At 41.4% G+C, this 20474-nt stretch overlaps 1 protein-coding gene across 9 annotated transcripts in view; it reads left to right on the plus strand.

The window, feature by feature from the left end:
- The window catches only part of RUNX1T1 (RUNX1 partner transcriptional co-repressor 1), a 142490-nt gene that overhangs the window by 117567 nt on the left and 4449 nt on the right, over positions 1-20474 (plus strand). For all 9 annotated transcript variants that reach the window (XM_086695083.1, XM_086695086.1, XM_086695085.1 and 6 more), the window contains 2 exons: positions 2213-2281; positions 7455-7645. In XM_086695083.1, the coding sequence (XP_086551209.1) occupies positions 2213-2281; positions 7455-7645 (260 nt within the window). The remainder of the gene's footprint in view (positions 1-2212; positions 2282-7454; positions 7646-20474) is intronic.

The raw sequence follows: 20474 nt of genomic DNA on the forward strand, positions 1-20474 counted from the left end.
TCTTGATGAGGAAATAAGTATCCATTCTTACTGGGCAGCCTACGAAATAATAATAACCGCGATAATAATAACAAAGGTAATAGCATGTAACGTCTAATGAGAGTTTGGGATGTGTGGTCCCCAGCATGCAATAGGAAGTACCTCGTTCAGTCTCCATAGCAGTGCACATAGATGTTGTATTAGTGTCCCCACTTTATAGATATGGTGACTGAGACCTGGAAAAACTAGCTTGCCTCAATGTCACCAGCCTAGTAGTATATGGCCAAGCCGGGATTCAACTTCACTGGGATCTAGAACAAACTCTCTTCGGCCTATGCTCTCTGGGGCCAGTAATTAGTATCTTTCATGCATGGCCTGTGGATAACCTAACATTACCTTTCCCGTTCCCTGTAATAACAATTGGCCATTTATTAAAAAATATAATTTTTATAAGGGTATTGATCTTTTCTTAATCCAATAATTGGAAAACACTTTTTTTTTTTTTTTTTTTTTTTTTGCTTCTTTGGGGAAGGCATGATTTTTCTGTTTCTCTTCAGACTTTACGTATCTATTCTTATCTAATAAATTATACTTAAGCCAAAATCTGTTCCCAGAAATTGTCTTGAAAAGCTGCCATAAGTTCATCTCTGATTCATTGTGCTGTATGGCTAAATGTGAACTTGATTACACTTTCTTTATTTCTTTTGGAAATAGTTATAGTGGTGTGGAAGTTAAATCTTGACAAATCTAATTAGCCATATCATATTTGCTTGAAGTGGTGTGTGCTCCAAACAGTTTTATCTAGCTGTTTTAAGGATGAAAATTACCTAAATAAAAGCATTTTGGTTTTCATTTTCCTTATAGAAGTCAATGTGTGCATGAGAATGCAAGGGTATTCCAGTCCATCTGATTATCAAGTAATCATGAAATTATAATGAAAACTTAAAATAAAATTATATATTTGGAATAATTATAGATTTGAAGAAACATTGCAGAGATAATACAGAGAGTTTCCAAATGCCCTTCATTAAGATATAATAAGCTTTTGCTAATTCAGAATAGTTGGGGAAATCTTCAGTTTTAGTCAACTGATAAATCTGTGTGCCCTACAAGGAATCAAAACATTCAAATCTATTTAAGGCATTCAAATGTAAAATTGTATATATACTTAGCTAAATTGATTGGGCTTTTCTGTTGTCTATACTCTGTATTCTGCTACTTGACATTTTTTATAAATGTAGGGAAATTTTTAATGACTTGACATTTATCATGGGTTGAATGATTGTTATATTTGCAAAAGTTGAAGTGATTTTTTTTCTTCCCCCAAGCCCCTAGATACATAGGCTTTCAGGGAAAATTCAATGTGGAAGACATATAGTATATATTTTAACTATGGAAGACTGTATACACTTTATTTTCAAGCATATATAGGAAAATATTAAAGGTGTCCTGCCATTCCCATGAGCATGTTATTTTGGAGGTTAGCATTCCTACATCAGTTTTCTTATGATGTTTTCTCAAACTTTTAAAATTTGCCAAGTATGATAAGCACATTTCATTTAATGTGAGATGTCATTTTCTTTTTTGGAAAGCAGGTACTGATTCTGTTTTGTTAAGCAAATACCTCTGAATCCATTCTAATGATTCTCTCTTGCTTCCACACATCAAACCCATATGATCTAATGTGTGTGAAGATGTTTCGTGCTCAGGGAGATTTTTAAGAAGTAATTGTGAGAACTGGTTAGCCATGGAGTAAGGCTCACTATTTACTGAAAGGTGGTGGAATCAGAGCTGTGTGAAAATTAACATTAGCCTAAGATTTGAGTTTCTAACTACCAGTTTGACTCTTGGAAGGAAAACTACCAAACACCATTCATATTCTTTAACAAAATAAAGTGTGCCTATGAAAATCCCCACAGTTCAGAGCGTTCTGGGAGCAGTGCTCCCATACGTCATAGTGTATAATGAAATCATGGAAGTTGTTGAATTTCGAGCATCCAAGGCATTTAGACCAACGGCCTTCTGTTTTCCTTGAGCTCTAATGACCGGCCTTGCTCTTCGTGTTTATTTTCTAGAAGTGAAATGCTCGGCCTTTTAAAAATTATGTTTTTGTAGAGCAGCCAAGAGAACAGGCATGGCCGGTTTCTACTGTGTGTAATGACATGACGTGCTTATGGTGCTTTCTTCCCCCCCCCCCCCCCCCCCCCCCCCCCGCTTTGCATCCTTTTCCTAGATGCGCATCGGGAATTCCTTCACAGGCCTGCTTCTGGATACGTGCCAGAGGAGATCTGGAAGAAAGCTGGTAAGAACTGTTGAAAACACGCGTCTAGCGTTCTAGCAGCTGTGCACAGTTGTTCATGCAGGCATGTGAGGAGCGACAAGGAGGGCCTTTCCTGCTAACGACAACAAAAACAAAACAGCCCCCCGCCACAAACCAAAATTTTAAAATCCTAATTAATATTCTTCACCCGGGCCTTATTAGAACATGGAATCGTTTTTATTTTGGTAGCAGCTGCCAGTGCCGTGTAAGTGACCGTCTGGCAGTCTTTCTGTTATAATCCTCCGTTTTTCAGGTGCTTTCATGGTTTCAGGCCGAAAGCTGGCCTAAGAGGTCTCAGCTTATGTGCAGTGTATTCTTAATGGAAAAAAAACTTGTAGTGTTTTAGAAATTAAATCGCCTACGTCTGTCTTTTCGCCTGATGTTGTAAAATTGAGATATAATCAACACGTCTCCTAAATCCTTAAGAAAATCTCAGCAAAACTAGTTGACTAGTTTTTTTTAAATGTTTACACGTTGTTTGAGAGAGACAAAGCACGAGTGGGGGAGGAACAGAGACCGAGGGAGACCCAGAATCCGAAGCAGGCTCCAGGCTCTGAGCTGTCAGCACAGAGCCCAATGCGGGGCTCGAACCCACAAACCTCAAGATCATGACCTGAGCCGAAGTCGGACGGTTAACCCACTGAGCCACCCAGGTGTGCCCCAAGGCACTCTGAGATGTTATGATTACAACCAGTATCTAAAATTGATCTGTTCTAATTAATATTCAAGGACCATAGTTAAGTTATTTTCTAAGTTAAATGACAAAGTTGCTAAACTTCTGTTTTTCCCCACCATATACACCATCAGATTTTCATTAAGAGATACTGCTCTACCTTTGGGGGCTGATTTCAAGTTCTTGGTCACACGTTGACTTTACACAGTTCAGATCTGGCAGAATCTTGGTGGACCACCAACACTAAAAGTTCAGTCAAAGCCTTGCAAAAACCAACTCAAGAGATAAATCCATAAGCCTGTTTCAGGAGTTAAAAGATGATGTGACAGACACAGACTGTGACTTTGAGCTGCCATAACCCCAACTATGAAAATAGTTTGACTTGAGAAACTGGAAAATACTACTTCTGCAAAGGATCACCTGGGTGTTGGGCTAGGAACCCTATTCAAGGAGAAATAGTCAAGGGAAAGGGTCTCTTTGGGTTGTGGTTTGACCCAGCTGTGTCTGTAGTTTTTTTGCAGCTTGTTGACAATCTGATCATTTGGCTCTTATCCAAGACTTTTTATAGCTTTCTCAAAGAAATACCTGTTTTTGTAAGAATGGTAAGGAGTGTCCAAATCTGATAGTATTCTAGGCTTCGTGACTTAGATAGAGAACCAGAAAACTCTCTTGCATGTCTAGTATACAAATCAGACAGATCATTCAGTTTAAAGGTTAAATATATATGTTGCTCAGCTGCATAGTATAATTAGATTTATAGAATCACCTCTAAGATTTCTACATGGGTCACAGGATACTCCCAAGCTGTTAAAATGTGCTGAGTGTCACCTGTCTGGAAAAGGAATGGCTACATCTTCTTTCTGATCACTTTTTCTTCCCCAGTTTTAAGCTGTCAGTGCAACTTACTCCACTAAGAGATATAAAGAATTGCCATTTTGGACAGCAGAAGGATGACATTTTATGTTGTGGGAGAGAGTCTTTTCTCTGTATTTCCCTTATTTATGTGTCTTTAAGTTAAATCCGTGATCGTCCATAAAGAAAAATTGACGGTAAAGTCTTGTGTAATCCAAATTCTTTTTCTGTGCTATTATCTACTCCAGTCTTTGTTTGACTGCTATTAAGTGAGAGCAGATTTTTCTGAATAGACCACCGTTGTGGGAAAGTCAACTTGAATAGCTATGCACAAAGGAAGTCCTACCATAAGTGGTAAGCAGTGGAAGCAGATTCAAAAACGCACTGTATATTTTCCACGTTATCAGGTTTTTAAAAAATTCAACATGTCGTAATCTATCGAGTCCCCGATTAGTTTTCCTCACTGTTTTGTGGGTTCCTGAAACTAATTCTGGATATACTTGACACGGTGGGGGCTTCACGAGGAGAGAAAGAGCAATACTTTTATCGTTTAAACATTTTTTAGATGTGCCTGTATTCTATAGTAGGTTTTCCATCTCAAATATGACTTAGGAGTGATGTCAATTAAATTTGTGTTCTTCTCACAGCGGTATCCCTAATCTGCTGCATAAGAACAGTGTGGGGATAGTTTTCCATGGATGGATGCTAATATTAAGGAGTATATTAAATCTCCAAAGTACAGGTGGCAGTTTCATCTGGAAGTCTTGAATAACTACTTATAATATTTATCTTTTAGGCTTCTTGAAAAGCATTTGTGGTGTTCATAGTGTCAAGGCATCCAGCATGATGAAAACACCAAGGGCAGAATGTAACATCTGCACTCAGCTTGTTACAGTTTGAAAGCTTTTCCCCCCAAGATTCTAAAATTTGCTGTGGGCAAATTTTTTTTTAGAAGAAAACCTACAAAGTGTATCTTTGCAATCAAAGCATTATACATTACCTTTATGGCAAAAGAAAGTAAATAAAAGAAAACTTAAAGCATTTGAAAAATATCAAAGGGGCAGAGCTCTCAATTCAATGTTGTATAACCAGCACATCCTTTTTCACAGAAAATTATAATTGCACAAAGTATATCTTGTGCATGAAAGTATATCATATAATATTTAGCACCATTTTATTCTGAAATGATTTGAGACTTGCAGAAAAGTTGCAAAAAAAACAGTGTAAAAAAATTCCCTTATACCTTTTACCCAGTTTCCCCTATTTTACTGTACTGGCTTTAATATCTTTCTTTTCTTCTTTTCTTCCCTCCTTTTTTTTCCCCCTGTTATACGTATTTTTTGCCATCCATTTGAGAGTAAGTCGCATACGCGATGCCCTTTGACCCTAAAGATTTTAGTGTGTATTAACTGAGACCAAGGACATTCTCTTATATAACTATAGTACAAGTACCAAACTCAGGACATTAACAGTATTTAACTCACAGACCTCATTCAAATTCCTCATGTTGCCCCAGTAATAGTTTACAACGTAATATAACAATATACATTATTTGAATATTTGGGATCCTAACAAATGTTGAAGGATCCATCAATTTTCTCCTACAATTAGTATTTTTTAAAAGCAGCAGCAAAAGCAACAGAACACGCTGTAAAGGTATGAAAATTCTTCATCAAATTGGGGAAAAAATCCAGCATAAAGATGGTTTTCAAGTCACAACCGAGTGTTTTCTTCAGTATATTTCTTTTTCAAACGATCAGTGAATGTTTGCAGTTGGTAATAAATATTCAAGCACCTTGCACATGTCCTACCAACTCTCTTTGCTGATCTGTATATGCCTGTGGGATTAGAATAGGAATGCATAATTTAAATATAAATTGCCTGATTTGCATACACAATTAGTCAAGCTACAGCTTTGATCGTAAGCAAAAATTATTGTCCTGTATTACCACTTAGATAGAATTTTAATTCACCTTGAATATTCAAACTAAATTAGACCCTGGCTGTATAGTTAGAAGGGCAGTACTTCCCTGGTCCCCCAGGTCGTTTACGGTAGAGTAATAAAGGCATCTTTTCACCTCCTGGTGAAGAACGTAATTCCAACTCTGTGCAGTGCTCTGTTTCTGTCCAGATTTTAAATGGCATCTCTCTTAAAGCAACCAACAAAGGCTTAGCATATTTTAGTTAATATTTCCGGTCTGGATTGTTCCCTTATATTTTAGTTTGTAAAAACATAGGAGACAGTAAACTGCAAGTGAAAGGACTTCAGATATAATGTTGTTAAAGGGACAGAAGCTACGAAAGTCATGACAGCTAATTAATAGTGGAAGGCTTTTGATGATCCTCACGTCCTGGACTGTAGATGTGTGGAATAAACCACAGACGTGTAAGAAACCATAGGAGTATTTGCATCTCTTACATTTTTAATCTACAGTAAAACATTTTTATTAGGAATCTATGTTTTTAATTAAACAGAACATTTAATTAAGGTGCTTTTTAAGTGGGTGAAACAATTAAGTGCAAACACTTGAATGAAACATGTCATAATTAGTTTTAATAGAGTGTTAATTGGTACTAGGTTTGCCAAGTTAATAATTACTGCTTATTAAATTTTCAATTAATCATTGTCATTTTGCTTTGAATAAAGATGAAAATTAGATAAACTAATTTAGGGGGAGGATATTTTCCCTTGTTAATTAGAACAGTTAATTTTTTTTAATGGAAATTACTTGTTTTAGTTGTCAATCTCATATTGTACATTAGTCAAATCTTTGCACCCTTTCCACAGCCAAAAATAAAGAGCTCATTTGACACCTTGCAGGTTTCCAGGCAGGCCTGATTGTTTTGGCCTCTGGTAGGGTTCAATTACATTTGTCTAGTGCAACAGTTGGTTATGTGAAACTGTGTATGTGTTCAATTGAATAGGTGGACAACGGCTTAAAATATGGAAATGAGGAAATGATTTTTAAAAATCCCTATCATTCAGTCTGTACAGACATATATCCACATTACTCAAGAAATGACTTAAGAAAAAGAGAAGCTGGATCATCTGTTTCATCATGGATTGTCTTTACAGGGTCTACACTGTTCAGTTGCCATCTGAATGCCCTTTCACTACTGTGCTGTATGTTTCACCAGCACAATAATTGTTAGCACTTACACGTGTAGATGCGTAAAGTCCATCCCCTTCCTATTTTTGTTTTGAAAGCTTTACTCATGCGCTCCCTACGTGCATATTACCCCATAGCATTGTGGCAAACCACCTTAATATAGATGTCCGAATTATCCAGAAAGGTTTCTTGTGGTCGTTTTGTCCTTTAACTCTTTACGTTTGGTGTCATAATCATTTCTGGAGGTACTGGTTTGGTAGAAAAGTGGTAGTGATGCTACATTAGTTTAAAAAATATTCCCAGACAAGTTAAAGGGGAAAACAAAAAATCTCACTCTTTGTTTTCCTAAATGAATTTCCAAAATCTGCTGTCTTTTTAGACAGTCAGGAGAACTGCCCAATACCTGGGATGAGAGTCATGCCTGTAGACTATAGAATTCTGTTTACCAGCGATCAGTATCCAAGGTCCCGCGCTAACAGGGAAATCTTCTCTTGTCCCGTGTGGCCTGCCCCGCACGCAGAGGAGGCGGTCAACGAGGTGAAGCGCCAGGCGATGACCGAGCTGCAGAAGGCCGTGTCTGAGGCCGAGCGGAAAGCCCACGACATGATCACCACCGAGCGCGCCAAGATGGAGCGCACGGTGGCTGAGGCCAAGCGGCAGGCGGCGGAGGACGCGCTGGCCGTCATCAATCAGCAGGAGGATTCGAGCGAGGTGAGGTGCTAGGGGGAGCTTCCAAGGCACGCAGGGCGTTTCCGCTAGTCCGAGCGCTTGCTTTTGATTCCAGGAGGTCACAAGTAAAAGCGGGCACTGGCTTTTAGACAAACCGATCTGCAGGGGCAAAATGAGAATAATCTGGGTGGGGGCGGGAGGGGTGGGGCGTCCCAGCACTTGTGGAATCCATCAAGAGCTGATCAAATGTTGTCTAAAAGCACAACTCTGCCAAGAAAAGGTTTTTAATATATTCGGTGGGTAATAGATTCAAGTGAAATTCTCATAGCTTCTTAGCACTCGGCTGTGGGCACACGTGTATGTCAGTGTGTGTGTGTGTGTGTGTGTGTGTGTGCACGCGCGTGTGTGTGTGTGTGTGTTTGGTTTCCTTCTAATACAAGGGGTTTAATAGAGACGTCCTCTGCAAACGTGCTCTCCCAAGATATGACATGGCTGGGATCACAGCCACCCCCTTAACCATTGGTCCTAAAGTCCAGTGCGAAAACAGCACCTGCCTCAATTCAACGTTTCTGAGAGATCTTCTTTCTGCATGATCTGTTTCTCCCCTTATTTGTAATAACCATTATGCGAGTCATTTCATAGCATAACATCACAGTCGTCACAATATCATTTGGTATTATTTCAGCATATTAAAACACACACACGCACACATAGCCCAAATGGCTCAAGGATCTGGGAAGTAACTAACACACAGTACCTAACAACGCTATTTAAAATAGAGCCCGTAACATCAGAACAACGTAGTGATGCTTCGCATTAATGAATGCAGTGCCACAATCCCCGCCACCCCGCAGTAACTTGAGATAAAGGGCTGTAGTGAGCTAGTCTCACCAAGCTGAACTAGCAAGAGCATCAACTGATAAATCAATGGTCTACTACAATACATATCTATAATTTGTGAGGGAGAGTAAGAATTTAATTTGTACCAGGCTTCTCTGTAGATGAAAGACCCTGCGGGAATCACTCCATGCCCAGAGTTTCTATTTAATGTGTAGCAGATGAATAACAAGGGGACAAAAGGAATTGATTTTCAACATTTGAAAGTTTCTCAGGAAAAGAGGGACAAAGAGAAGTTTATCTACCCTTTAACTGCTGACTTTTCCGTTGTCGAATTAAGCTAGACATAAATTCAATTTTATTTGGCATCTTGTGGCTAAGATATTTAAGGATCTTGTTTTGTGTGTGTGTGTGTGTGTGTGTGTGTGTGTGTGTGTGTGTTTTAAATGTCTATTAACATGTTTTGGAGAGAATTTGTCCTGCTCCATTTAAGTTAGTAATACCGTGAAGCATGGTTGGTGCCTTCCCTAAAACATTATCACTTTCACAAGGACACATTAGGGTGGTTATGTATGGTAAGAGTATTTTGTAGGCCACTAAATTCTAAAGGTAAATGTTTAAGAAGAAATTGAGAACTAAGTTTTTATTTGGCAAATAACAATGCTGTATTTCTTTAGTGTCTAAGAGCTTTGTGCTTTCATTCCTAATACTTACCCAGAAAAATATGTGATCTAGACGCTAACATTTAGCATTATAAGACTATGGCTGGGCGCCTGGTGGCTCAGTCAGTGAAGCGTGTGACTCTTGGTTTTGAACCAAGTCATGATCTCACAGCTTGTGGGTTCGAGCCCCGCTTTGGGCTCTGCGCTGACGGTGCAGAGCTTGCTTGGGATTTCTCCTTCTATCTCTCTCTCTACCCCCACCCAGCTTGTGTGCTCATGCGCCCTCTCTCAGAAAATGAATAAATAAACATTTAAAAAATTATGGCGTATCGGCCAGTAGCTGTAAGTAGTAGATAGGATAGAATACCCTGGATATGAATGATCTTCTGTAGCAGTTGTTTTTTTCTTTCTTTCTTTTTGGATCTCTTAGGAAACTTTAATCTAGAACTGTCTTTAATCTGCAATATAGCACTACCCTTGTCTTAAGCGACATGTTGCCAAGGGTTTCAAGGTAGACTCTGCTAGGAGAAAGGGCTTGAAATTCAGAAGACCAAATATAACTTCTGGCCCTATCTCTTACAATTCTGTGACTTTGAGAAAGCCACCAAGCATCTAAAAGCTTTGGTCTTCTTACCGTGTTGTCACTATGAATGAAAGTGTCTCCTAACAGTGGCCAGAACCTTGAGACATGATCATTTTATCATCTTGCCGGTGAGGAAAGTCACCTGACATGGCTAGGACACGGCAGAAACAAAGCTGGAACTCGTAGCATGCTGTCAGTCCTTATGGTGTTCCATAGCTACAACAAGGATCTTTCCATAAGGACCAGTAAGGTCATTTTTGGATGCAGATAACCTGAAAGGCAACTTAGGTCTGATTTCTTCTTTTTAACCTGCTGTACCTCTTTCAAGACTTGGAGTGGGACGGAGGGCTTGATCCCTCGAATAATTGAGTTTCTTTTCTTCGAAAGCAATGTAAACACAGTCCTGAGAATAGCAGAGCAAAAGATGGAAGAGAGATCCATTGGAATGAAGCTGAGACCCCTTTAGACTTGGACAGGAGTCTATAAGATAAAGATGGTTCGACCAAGGACTTGACAGAGAAGTAAAGGTTAATCCAGTAGCCCTAAATTAATGTTATGAATTCTCCTGAGGAATGACAATGTCCAAGAACAGTCTAAGTGCCTGGTGCTAAGTTTAGGCAGCTCTATCTTTTGCCCACATTTATAGGTAAATATTTTTATTTCCCCCCTCAGAAATCCTTCTACTTTATGAGGGGGACAAAACTTTGAATCCAGCATGTTATTTTTCTCGACCCTGCCCTTCCCTCACACTGAGCAATATACACCTTTTCATAGAAATGACCTGATAGAAGCCACCCCAGAAGTGATGTTTGCAAATCACCTCAAGTTTAGAAAGTTCCCTGAGCCCCTCTGGGACTGAGCCAAAACAACTTTGGCTTCCTTGGGCTAGAGTAGAGCTCCCTATTCCAGCATTCAATACAGTTGGCCCCAGGGTGGGAATCTGTTAGGCCGGGACTGCGTGGCCCAGCTGATTTGCAAAGACAGTACAGGTACTTCTCAGAATTCTTTTCTGTTGTTCTAGGCAGGGGGTTTTCTTGAGTTTTAGCCACTCAACCCTAAATAAGACCCACATAGTATTGTGTTTTAGAAGTTTGATAAGTTGTTCTTTGTTTTCTTAGAAAAGAACGTAAGAGGTCTGGCCACCATAGTAATTGGTTGGAAAAAGAACATACTCCCATTAAATGTAGGAAACATTGATTTAGAAACTGCACTAAGAAATTAATGGGCATTTGTTGGAAAAAAAAAAAAAAAAAGTCATGTTTGTGACCTGCCCAGGGCAATTTGTTATTCAATACATATAACTCTAAATCACTCACATCCATGTTTTCATTTATTCTTTTTTTTTTTTAATGTTTATTTTTGAGAGAGAGAGAGAGAGAGAGAGAGGGGCCACAAGTGGGGGAGGGGCGGGGGGCACGGGGACAGAGGATCTGAAGCAGGCTCTGTGCTGACAGGAGAGAGTCCCATGTGGGGCTTAAACTTACAAACCGTGAGACCAGGACCTGAGCCAAAGTCGGACGCTTAACCGACTGAGCCACCCAGGTACCACTCATTTATTCTTTCAATAACCAAGTTTTGAGCTTTTATTCTATGTCAGGGATGGTGCTAGGCACTGAGGGGACCTCTGCTTTCATGTTGACTACAGTTCATTAGAGGAGGTAAATCACTAACCAAATATAAGCGTCTTGACACGTTTAGTGTGGAAGCTTCCAGAAATTAAGTTCCTTTCATCTGATATTTAAGAGGACAATAAGGAACTGGTCAGCGGCTGCTCTCCGTCTCACTGCACCCTCCATGACCTCATCACTGTCTCCCTGGGCAAGGGGCATGTTGGTGCCTCTGTGCAGGAAGAAGAGGACAGGTGGGGAAAAGAAGCTCTGCCAGGTTTTGAAAACAGGAGGGCTATGAGAGTGTTTTGGAAGGATCACTCAGGCTGCCGTGTGGAGAGAGATTAGAGGCAACTAAAAGGAGGGACCAATCTGTGTGAGGAGGCAGATGGGGATGAAGATGGTTGGTAGTGGCTCCGGGGGTGGAGAAAACTGTAGATGTTGGCTGGGAACCCTTGAGATAAAATGGGCAGGATTTCATGACTGGTCTGCTGTCAAGGAAGAAGAGGGAGTCCAGAAGACGGGGTTGGGAAATACACATCAGATAATCCTACTTGGACAGTCTTCAGAAACTTGCTGGCTTTGATCTGCCCAAGGTGGGGGGGGGGGAGTTTATTTGGGGGCGGAGTGGGAGTAGGGGCTTGGTAGAAGAGGGAACCTTCCTTATTTTTTGTGCATAAACAACACAAGTTAAAAAATTTTAGGAAGCTCAGATCAGTTACTGAATCCAGCTAGACAGATTGTCTCTGAATCAGAAAGGGTAAACAGAGCACAAACTCTTAAATCATGCTGTTTAATGTGAAAATCAGGATAGTATATAAAGGTAGGGTACAGGGTGACCATACCTCCCAGTTTGAGTGACACAATCCCAGTTTATCCCTGTTGTTCCCTGTGATTACTGAGTGGTCCCTTTTATTCTCAAGTGTTCTGGTTTATATGATGAATTATATGGTCACACCACTTGAAGGCCATTTTCAGGCGATTTGATGGTCCTCTTTGGCTAGCAAAGCTCAGAGACAGGTGCTTGGGGCAGAAGGAATCTGAGAGGAGGACCTGAATTCTGGCTCCAGCTCATTAGCATATCAGGCATCCTTGGGTGGGTCATTTCACTCCTGTCAACCTCCATTTCTTCTTAAGGAATGCGACGTTACTTGCTTACCTCAGAGGGTTGTTTAGAAGTTTTTGTTTGGTTTTGTTTTTTATTGATGGTTGACACACAACGTTTAGATTTTTTTACACCTACGTTTTAATTCAAAGTGTTCCGAGAGCTGTAACGCAAGGCATCTTTATCAACTGATACTTCCCATGGTCCTTCATCACAAGACACGCTAAACTTTCCGATTGCCACAGGCTTTTTCTCCCTTCTCTCCCTTAATTTGAAGTCACCCCCTATTACAGACATTACCCATGTCTTACGTAGATCACAAATGATCTAGAGCATCCAAATCTGTAAAAATGCATATGTAGATAATATAAATGCACAAAATAGTATTCTCCTCCTCAGAGGAACTTCGAGAAGGAATCTGAGCTCCAAATCAGAAGAACAGATCTCTAGACCGAGTTTCTTCTGAGCTATTTGTGTTAAGGACAGATGCCCATGTATGCTTCTTTCTATGATTTCAGAGTTTCTACCTGTTTTCACACATGAACAATGAACCTAATGCCCATTCTGCTTCGGAAAACTAGTGGTTCTGAAAAAGTAGGCAGTAAAGAATGGAGATGTTTCTAGAAAGAGGAGACAAGGATTGAAAATATGGAACCGGGGAGAAGAGCAGGAGGAAGTGCAGAGTCAGGAATAAATAGGCACAGGTATTACCTGTAGGAGGGCCATGTGATTTATCATCCAGACGGGGACTCTTCCGAGTAGAAGGGGACTCTTCAGGGTAGAAGGGGTGATTCCCACCAGGGCTGGCTGTCCTGGGTGCCCCGAAACCCCAGTCAGCATAGTTCAGGGGCGGGAGGTGGGGGTGGCGAGGAGGCAGGAAGTGTGTTTTGCCTGAGGTGAAATGGGCAGACCTACAGTGAAAGTTTAATTCTGCACCTGGCGTGGTTAAAAACTGCCTTTTATACTTTCTGTGCTTCGGTGCATTTAGTCTTCCTGTGAGTCCAGGTAGAGTAGAAAGTGCTGTTGTCCTTGTTTTGCAGCCAAGAAAAGCCGAGTCCCGGGAGGTGAGGCCTTTGCTTGGGGTCTCAGCCCTAAGTGTGAGTTGGCCCTCAGCCCGGACTGTTTGCCTCTCAGGCCACCTTCTCAATAGCCATGTGATGGGAGTTTTTTCCCTCGATGGCATATTAGTCTATCTGTTTCCTCATTGGACTTCCTTCACATTATTCCTCCCTAGTTCTCTAAGTTTACCTGGGTTTATAGGTAAAGGTATAGGTTTATAATACCAACTGTTATTATAACAGAACGATGCTGCACTTGGGGCAGACATCTAAGCAATATGATACTTTCTGTACTTTCTCTCTCTCTCTCTCTCTCTCTCTCTCTTTTTCAGTGTATTAACGTTTTGCACCGAGAATACACTGCTAGCATTAGGGTGAATAAAAAAACAATTTTGCTGAATCTCGCCATCTTAAACTCTCATGTTTTCATATTCATGTCTGGTTCCCATACATGTATAGTTTTTTCCCAGTGAACATTGTCAGATTGGGTCGATTTCCAAACAGTCTGCTACAACTCTTCTTTGAGATCCATGACCTATTCTAGCATAGGGGATCGAAGCAATGACTAGAAGTGGGCATAGAACAGAGAGTAAGTAATTGTACTGTTCTAATAGTTTTGAGTTTTAAGCCACCAAATTAAAGCCACCACCCCCCTCCAATTAAAATGGCCTTTATTTATTTTTCCTACATAGGTACAGAACTACACAGTTTACATTAACGTTGAACATCTTTGTGGCACTTAAAGAAAAACACTGATCAAATCTTTATACTTTGTATTTCCAGAACCTGCTAAGCCCTGACAGTTTGAGCAAGTCACTCTGAGAGGTTCATGTTCTTTACTCCTTCTAGAAACAGCGGAACTGCCCCCAGTGGACCCTGTGCATTAGGTTCCAAATAATAGAAACTCCACCTGAGTGGACACTATAGAATTAGTTACCATGTAGTTATAGCACAGGAGTCTCTCAGCATGGTTCTTATAAGGCCATCATGATCCTGTCAGACCCATCAATCCCGGAACAGTTTGGAGCTCTCTGAGCGTAAGCTACGATTCCATGTTACAATAAGATTTTGTTGTTGTTGTTTCATATCAAAAGGCCAGGTGTTTGCATCCATAGACTTTCACAGTATAGTGGATGGAGCACTGGACCTTGAATGGTCTGCATTGGCTTATGTGTCGGAGCTTTGGTTTTCACATCTATAAAACTAGCATAATGTTTATGTGACTCAATTTGTAAGGTTGTTGAGAGATGCAGAGTAGATGTATATCAGAACCAAGCCACCTTCCAAGTGAGCAGTGTGTGTGTGTATGAATGGTAGAGAGAGATGAAAAACCAGTTAAGAAGCTGTTCTAACAGGGGCACCTGGGTGGCTCAGTCGGTTGAGCATCCGACTTCAGCTCAGGTTCCCATACAGGTATAGACCGCATGATATTGCAGTCCGTGGGTTTGAGCTCCGCGTCGGGCTCTGTGCTGACAGCTTGGAGCCTGGAGCCTGCTTTGGATTCTATGTCTCCCCCTCTGTCTGTCCCTCCCCTGCTCATGCTCTGTCTCTCTCTCTCAAAAATAAAGATTAAAAAAAAAATTAAAAAAAAAACAACAACAACAAAGAAGCTATTCTAACAGAAAGGGCAGGGAAGGAACTTGGATAGTAACCATAAGCTTGAAAACCTGGGAAGAGAACCCACGGAGGCAAGATCCATGGGGGTTGGCACTGAGTTGTTGCAGAGGCTAAAGAAAGAGGAGTTTCTAATAAGATGACAAAGTCTTGAACTTGAATGTTGCCAACGACTAAAGTAGACCACACCAGAGAATCAGGTTTAGGGAATACTGACCTGGGTGACAGGAGCATCCTGGTGGAGCTCCAGAACCGGCAGTTGATAGTAGCTCAGGAAGGAAATTAAGGGCTGGAGAAACAGGTTGGAGTATCGTTTTCTTACAGCTGATAGTTGAAACCGTGAGGGCTGACAAGGGAGAGCGTAGGAAGCGAAAGATTTTCTTTTCTTTACGCCAGCTTCCCCCTCTTGCCAAATATTTAGAGGGAAATGAACAAACAGAAGAAAAAAAGAGGTACCAGTGTAACAAACAGAATTGTAGTATATCAAAACAAAAGTTAGAGGGAATTTCAACGAGGGGAATTCAAAAAGGAGGAGTGGGGAAATAAATGGCCACTGACGGTGAATCTTTATAAGGTCTGAGGACAGTAAGGGTACAGAAAATGTGGTCACTGATGAAGTGTAAGGGGAGGTAAGCTAATGTTTTTTCTACGATGTAGCTGTCAGTGCCTCTGGAGGGAGGCATGGGGCAATGAGCTTTCTAATTCTAAAGATTGTGCTGTGGGAGGATTGTAGATAGTTTCTTCCGGCCAGTGCCGGGAGGTGCTACTTCCTTCCGTTTTATTCAGGACTTTCTGAACATCAGGCACTGTGCTTAGCACTGACATCCTCCTGAACAACATGCAATAATTACTCCTGTGTGGCAGGTACCTCCCTGAGAGGTTAAGAAACTTGCCTGTGGTTTTAAGGCCACCAAATGGCAGAGTTGGAAGTAAGACCCAAGACGGGCTGACTGAAGCCATTCAAAATTGGCGGCCATTTTTCACTGCACACCATGATACCTTGTCTTTGGTGCGCTTGCTTCCTGTGCCAGCCTGTCTTTGCTTTTAGCAATTAAGCACCCTTCCTACCTCATTCCTGCTAAAACAGGCTCTAAGAAGTACGTGAAATGGACTGAGTGTGGCGCTTTGGGAAATGTGTTTGGTTTGCAGTCCAAAGACCTGGGTGAATCACACCTTGGCTGTGTAATTTCATATTTGTGTGACTTGAGGCAAATCATTTACTGTACAAGTTACTTATTCTTTGGGCCTCAGTTTCCCAAGCCGCAAAATGTTTTTGAAAGTGGTTTTAAAATGTACAGTGCAGTGCAAATGTAAGATGTGATCCTACTGTGGATTGAAGCCCGTGTGTGGGAGAGTTCTTTACATTTGGGGAATTTTAATTGTAATCATTCTACTTCATTCATTGAGCATCATTTGCATGTAGACATTTTCTGGAGACTTTTAGGTGAGTACAGACCTGGAGAAACTTAGAGCGATCAGGAGACCATGTTTTGTTTCCTGGAAAAGGAATTTCCAACAGTAAGAACCAGCAAGGATATTATTTTGCAGGTGGGGCTATGGAATACCATTCTCTGTGTATCTAAAATAAGAAGAAGGAAATAATTTTGTTCTTAGGGAGGAAGAGAATTGCTGGTGTGGAACAAAGTAGCAGCAATCTTTGACAGGCAGCTCTGGCATTAAAAAGCTCCGTTCATCATTTCCCTTTCCATCTGTAGTATTAGCACATTTAGCAAAAGGGAGGGTTGTATTCAGCCTCATTTTCTTCATCTGAGTCACAGCCTAACTTTGGTCTATGGCTGACTCCCATTTTTTGGATCAGGGGAAAATATTCCTTATGCCAAAAAGGGAATAATAATATCACAAATAAGGGAAGACTTTGCCATGAATTTGGGGAATGAAATTTGCTATGAAATGGTATTCTTGAGCTTTCTACACTGTTCACGGTAATTCCATTGCCAGCATCGTTCTTCAGAGGACTGGAAGGGAAGCTTAGTTATATGATGGATGGATGGATGGGAGAAAGAAAGAGAAAGGAAGAGGAAAGTAGGGAGGGAGGAAAGAAAGGAATGGATAACTATCAGGAAATACTAGCCTGAATCTAAAAAAGCATGCATTGAAAAATATAAAATTAGGTTAAACCATTGTTAATATACCCCTGGGTATTAGACACAAAAAGCACTTTCCACCTTTGTGAACAGCAGAAAGCTTAGAAACTTAGAATGATCCAAATTAGGGTACGCACAAGATTCTACACTTTCCACTGTCCCCAGAAGTGTGACTGTTGAGTGGCTGAATGCCCCTGGTCAGGCATCAGTCTTGCAAGTATGGATGAACCAACAGGAAATTTGGTAGAGCTACCCAAGAGAAATACATTAATGGAAACTGCTTTGTCTGTTTTCTAATGAACTTTTACCAAGGAATAGGCACTTTGGAGGTTTTGGTTGTTGTTGAACAGTCGCGCTAAAGTTCCTGCACATTCATTGTGATGCGATGTTAAGAGCAATAAAAATACGTAGTCCCCCTCCCCCCAGCTCATTTGAATGGTTCTTTGTTGTACTTTCCTACAGCTGAAGGTTGTTTCTGTCCCGGGGGTGGGTGGGAAATGAATGGAATCGAACAGCTTCAGAATGGAACTAGAAGTAAAACTAGCCAGAGCTCTTGAATCCTGGGTCAGAACCCGGTGACGCCAGGCAAGAAAGCTCAACTCCCAGCAGCTTCATGATCCAAAACATCTGTTTCTATATTTGGCATAATTCCACTTTTTTATTTATAAAATTGTTCCCATCTTTGAAAAACACTTTAAAAACTAAAGAAGTTCCCGTTCTGTCCCTTCTTTCCACTCCCCAGCACATGCATTTGTAATTACCTGGTTTCGTCTGTGTGTTTAATCAGCTTCCATCGAGAAGGTGGCCTGCATCTGATTTCAATCTGAAGGAGCCATCGAGTGCTGGGCAGTTACCACCCTCATGTCTGCCAAACTGTGCCTCTGCCAGAAAAAGGATAAGACTCACACCAGGGTATTTCCTAAAGAAGCCACTTGCCTCCGATTAGATGTTTAATTTCCTTAAAATATTGTTTTGGATCCAGGTCTCTGTTCTCTAATTGGGATTTTCTGATATAATTTAGGAATTTTGCTTATGTGCTGAGTTTGTTCCAGGATCCAGCTGGCATCATTCGAAATGCCCAAACCTCAAGGAAGCAAACTTCACTGTGGGCACCAAGCATCATGCCTCACCACTCTGAAGGCTGGGCCAGGCTCACGCTGCTCAGGTCTTTGTGGGATCGTTACACACGCAAAGCGATTGGTTAATTTTGACAGAGGAGGGCTTCTAGGTCTGGTAGAAGCCTCTAATCCAGAGGTACACATCCCTTGAAATATTTTCCTGGTTAAATTCAATTAAAGGAGAAATAATTTACTTTGTTTTAATTCTTTCTTCCTTTCTTTCTTTCAAGTTTATTTATTTAGAGAGAGAGCACACACACACACACACACACACACACACACACACACACACACAAGCAAGTTGGGGAGGGGCAGAGAGAGAAGGAGAGAGAATCCCAGGCCCACAGTTCGGGGCTTGAACCCATGAACCGAGAGATCATGACCTGAGCCGAAATCAAGAGCCGGAAACACCCAACGGACTGAGCCACGCAAGCACCCCTCCGTTTTTATTTATAGTAACATCTAAACCAAGTTTCTGAATTTTCCTCAACTGTGTTCCCTTAAAACACCTCCCACTGACCGTAGTTTGAGATGTTAAATTTTCTCCGCCCTTCTTTGGGCCACAATTATGTAGCTGAGTTCTAAGTTTCAAACAATAGTTCTAGAGTTTAGAGGCTCCTAGCACTTAAAAGACTGTGGAAGCCCTTTTGTTTTTTTTTTTGTTTTTTTTGTTTTTTTTGTTTTTTTTTAGCAAAACTGGATTGACTGCTAAAAATCCCTTTGTGTATTTTGGACACTGGTAAAACCATACACACCAGGGTCATGGGCTGCAAGAGCCTTTGAAAAGGTTTTTTTTTTTTTTTTAAAGATTTTCTTTATTTATTTGAGAGAGAGAGTAGGGAAGGAGGAGCAGAGGGAGAAGGAGAATCTTAAGCAGCCTCCACGCCCAGCTCTGAGCCCGACACAGGACTCAGTCCTACAAACCGTGCGATCATGACCCGGGCCAAAATCAAGAGTCGGGCACTTAACCCCCTGAGCCACCCAGGCGCCCCTAAAAAGGTGTTTTAATTGTGATACAACCACATACCAGTCAGCTGGGTTGGGGTTACTGGAGTATAGTCGGAAGTGTTGGCAGAAAATAAAACCAAGGAAGGTAAGGAATACAAAAGATTAATGGCACAATGCTAAACTCGCTTGGGAATGGTTTTGTCAGAGGGATCACAGACATTTAAAGTTGGCTTCCTGACCTTCTGCCACTTCCTCCAAGGGCCTCCTCCGAGGGCATAACCCCTCCTTGGTACCTAAGGTCTCTCCTGTACAGTTGCTTTTCTGTCTCTGGTGTGTCTGCGCCCTGATTCATGCTGTGTTTATCTCAAGGTTTAAATCTTCGAGGCGACCTCATTTCTGCTCTCCCCCCTCTTGTGAAGCAGCCCCGGAGATTGCCAGTGGACTCGCCAGGGTCCCGGTGGTTAGTTTCCTCTACTTTTCTAACCACTCAGAGTTGCTGAGGTGAAAGCACGCTGCGAAGGAACCCCGGCAGCCCGGAAGCGTCGCATGCAAGTGGAGCCATTATTTATTTACCCGGTTTTAGTGTTTCCAGCTTTCAAAGCCAAATTAGATGTAGTCTGATTGATTCATTTTGCAGATATTTATTGAGTACCTGCTATATAGCAGGCACTGTTCTGAGTGCTCAGAGTATATCGGGCAAAAAAACCCAAACCAGCGACCCTCTCCTCCAGGGAGCTGAAGCGAACTAGCTTGTTTGGAGCTTGTCCTCCCATGTGGTTGTCGGGTGCCCCAGAACCTGGTTGCAGTGAGGGAGCGGAAAATAGAATCCTCTGGGTGCTCTTCTGTTGCGTGATGTTTCTTGGAATGTAATGGGCAGTTCTCACAGTTCTTCTGTGATTCCTGCTGGTATCTAGAAGCAAGGAGCTTCTGCCAGGAGCGATATATGTGTGTCTGACCACGGCGGTATTGGTATCAGAGGGGGAAAAAATGTAGAGGCTGCAGTTGTTGGTAGGGGGGAGCAGACTTTAGGTGTTAGAAGATAAGCAAACCTGAAGGGAAGGAATATTATAGGAAAAACAAAGCCTCAACCAGTTCGTTAGGTATACTGGTTGGTAGAAAAGTTTCGGCAATCACACCAAAACCTGCGTCTTCTTTTTCTGTTGTTGTTCTGCAGTTTTTATGTATTCATTTGGAGAAAGAGACAGTGTGAGTTGGGGAGGGGCAGAGAGAGAGA

This window comes from Puma concolor, chromosome F2 (genome assembly GCF_028749965.1).
Source record: "Puma concolor isolate L17-30 chromosome F2, mPumCon1.1.hap2, whole genome shotgun sequence".
Taxonomy (NCBI): Eukaryota; Metazoa; Chordata; class Mammalia; order Carnivora; family Felidae; genus Puma; species Puma concolor.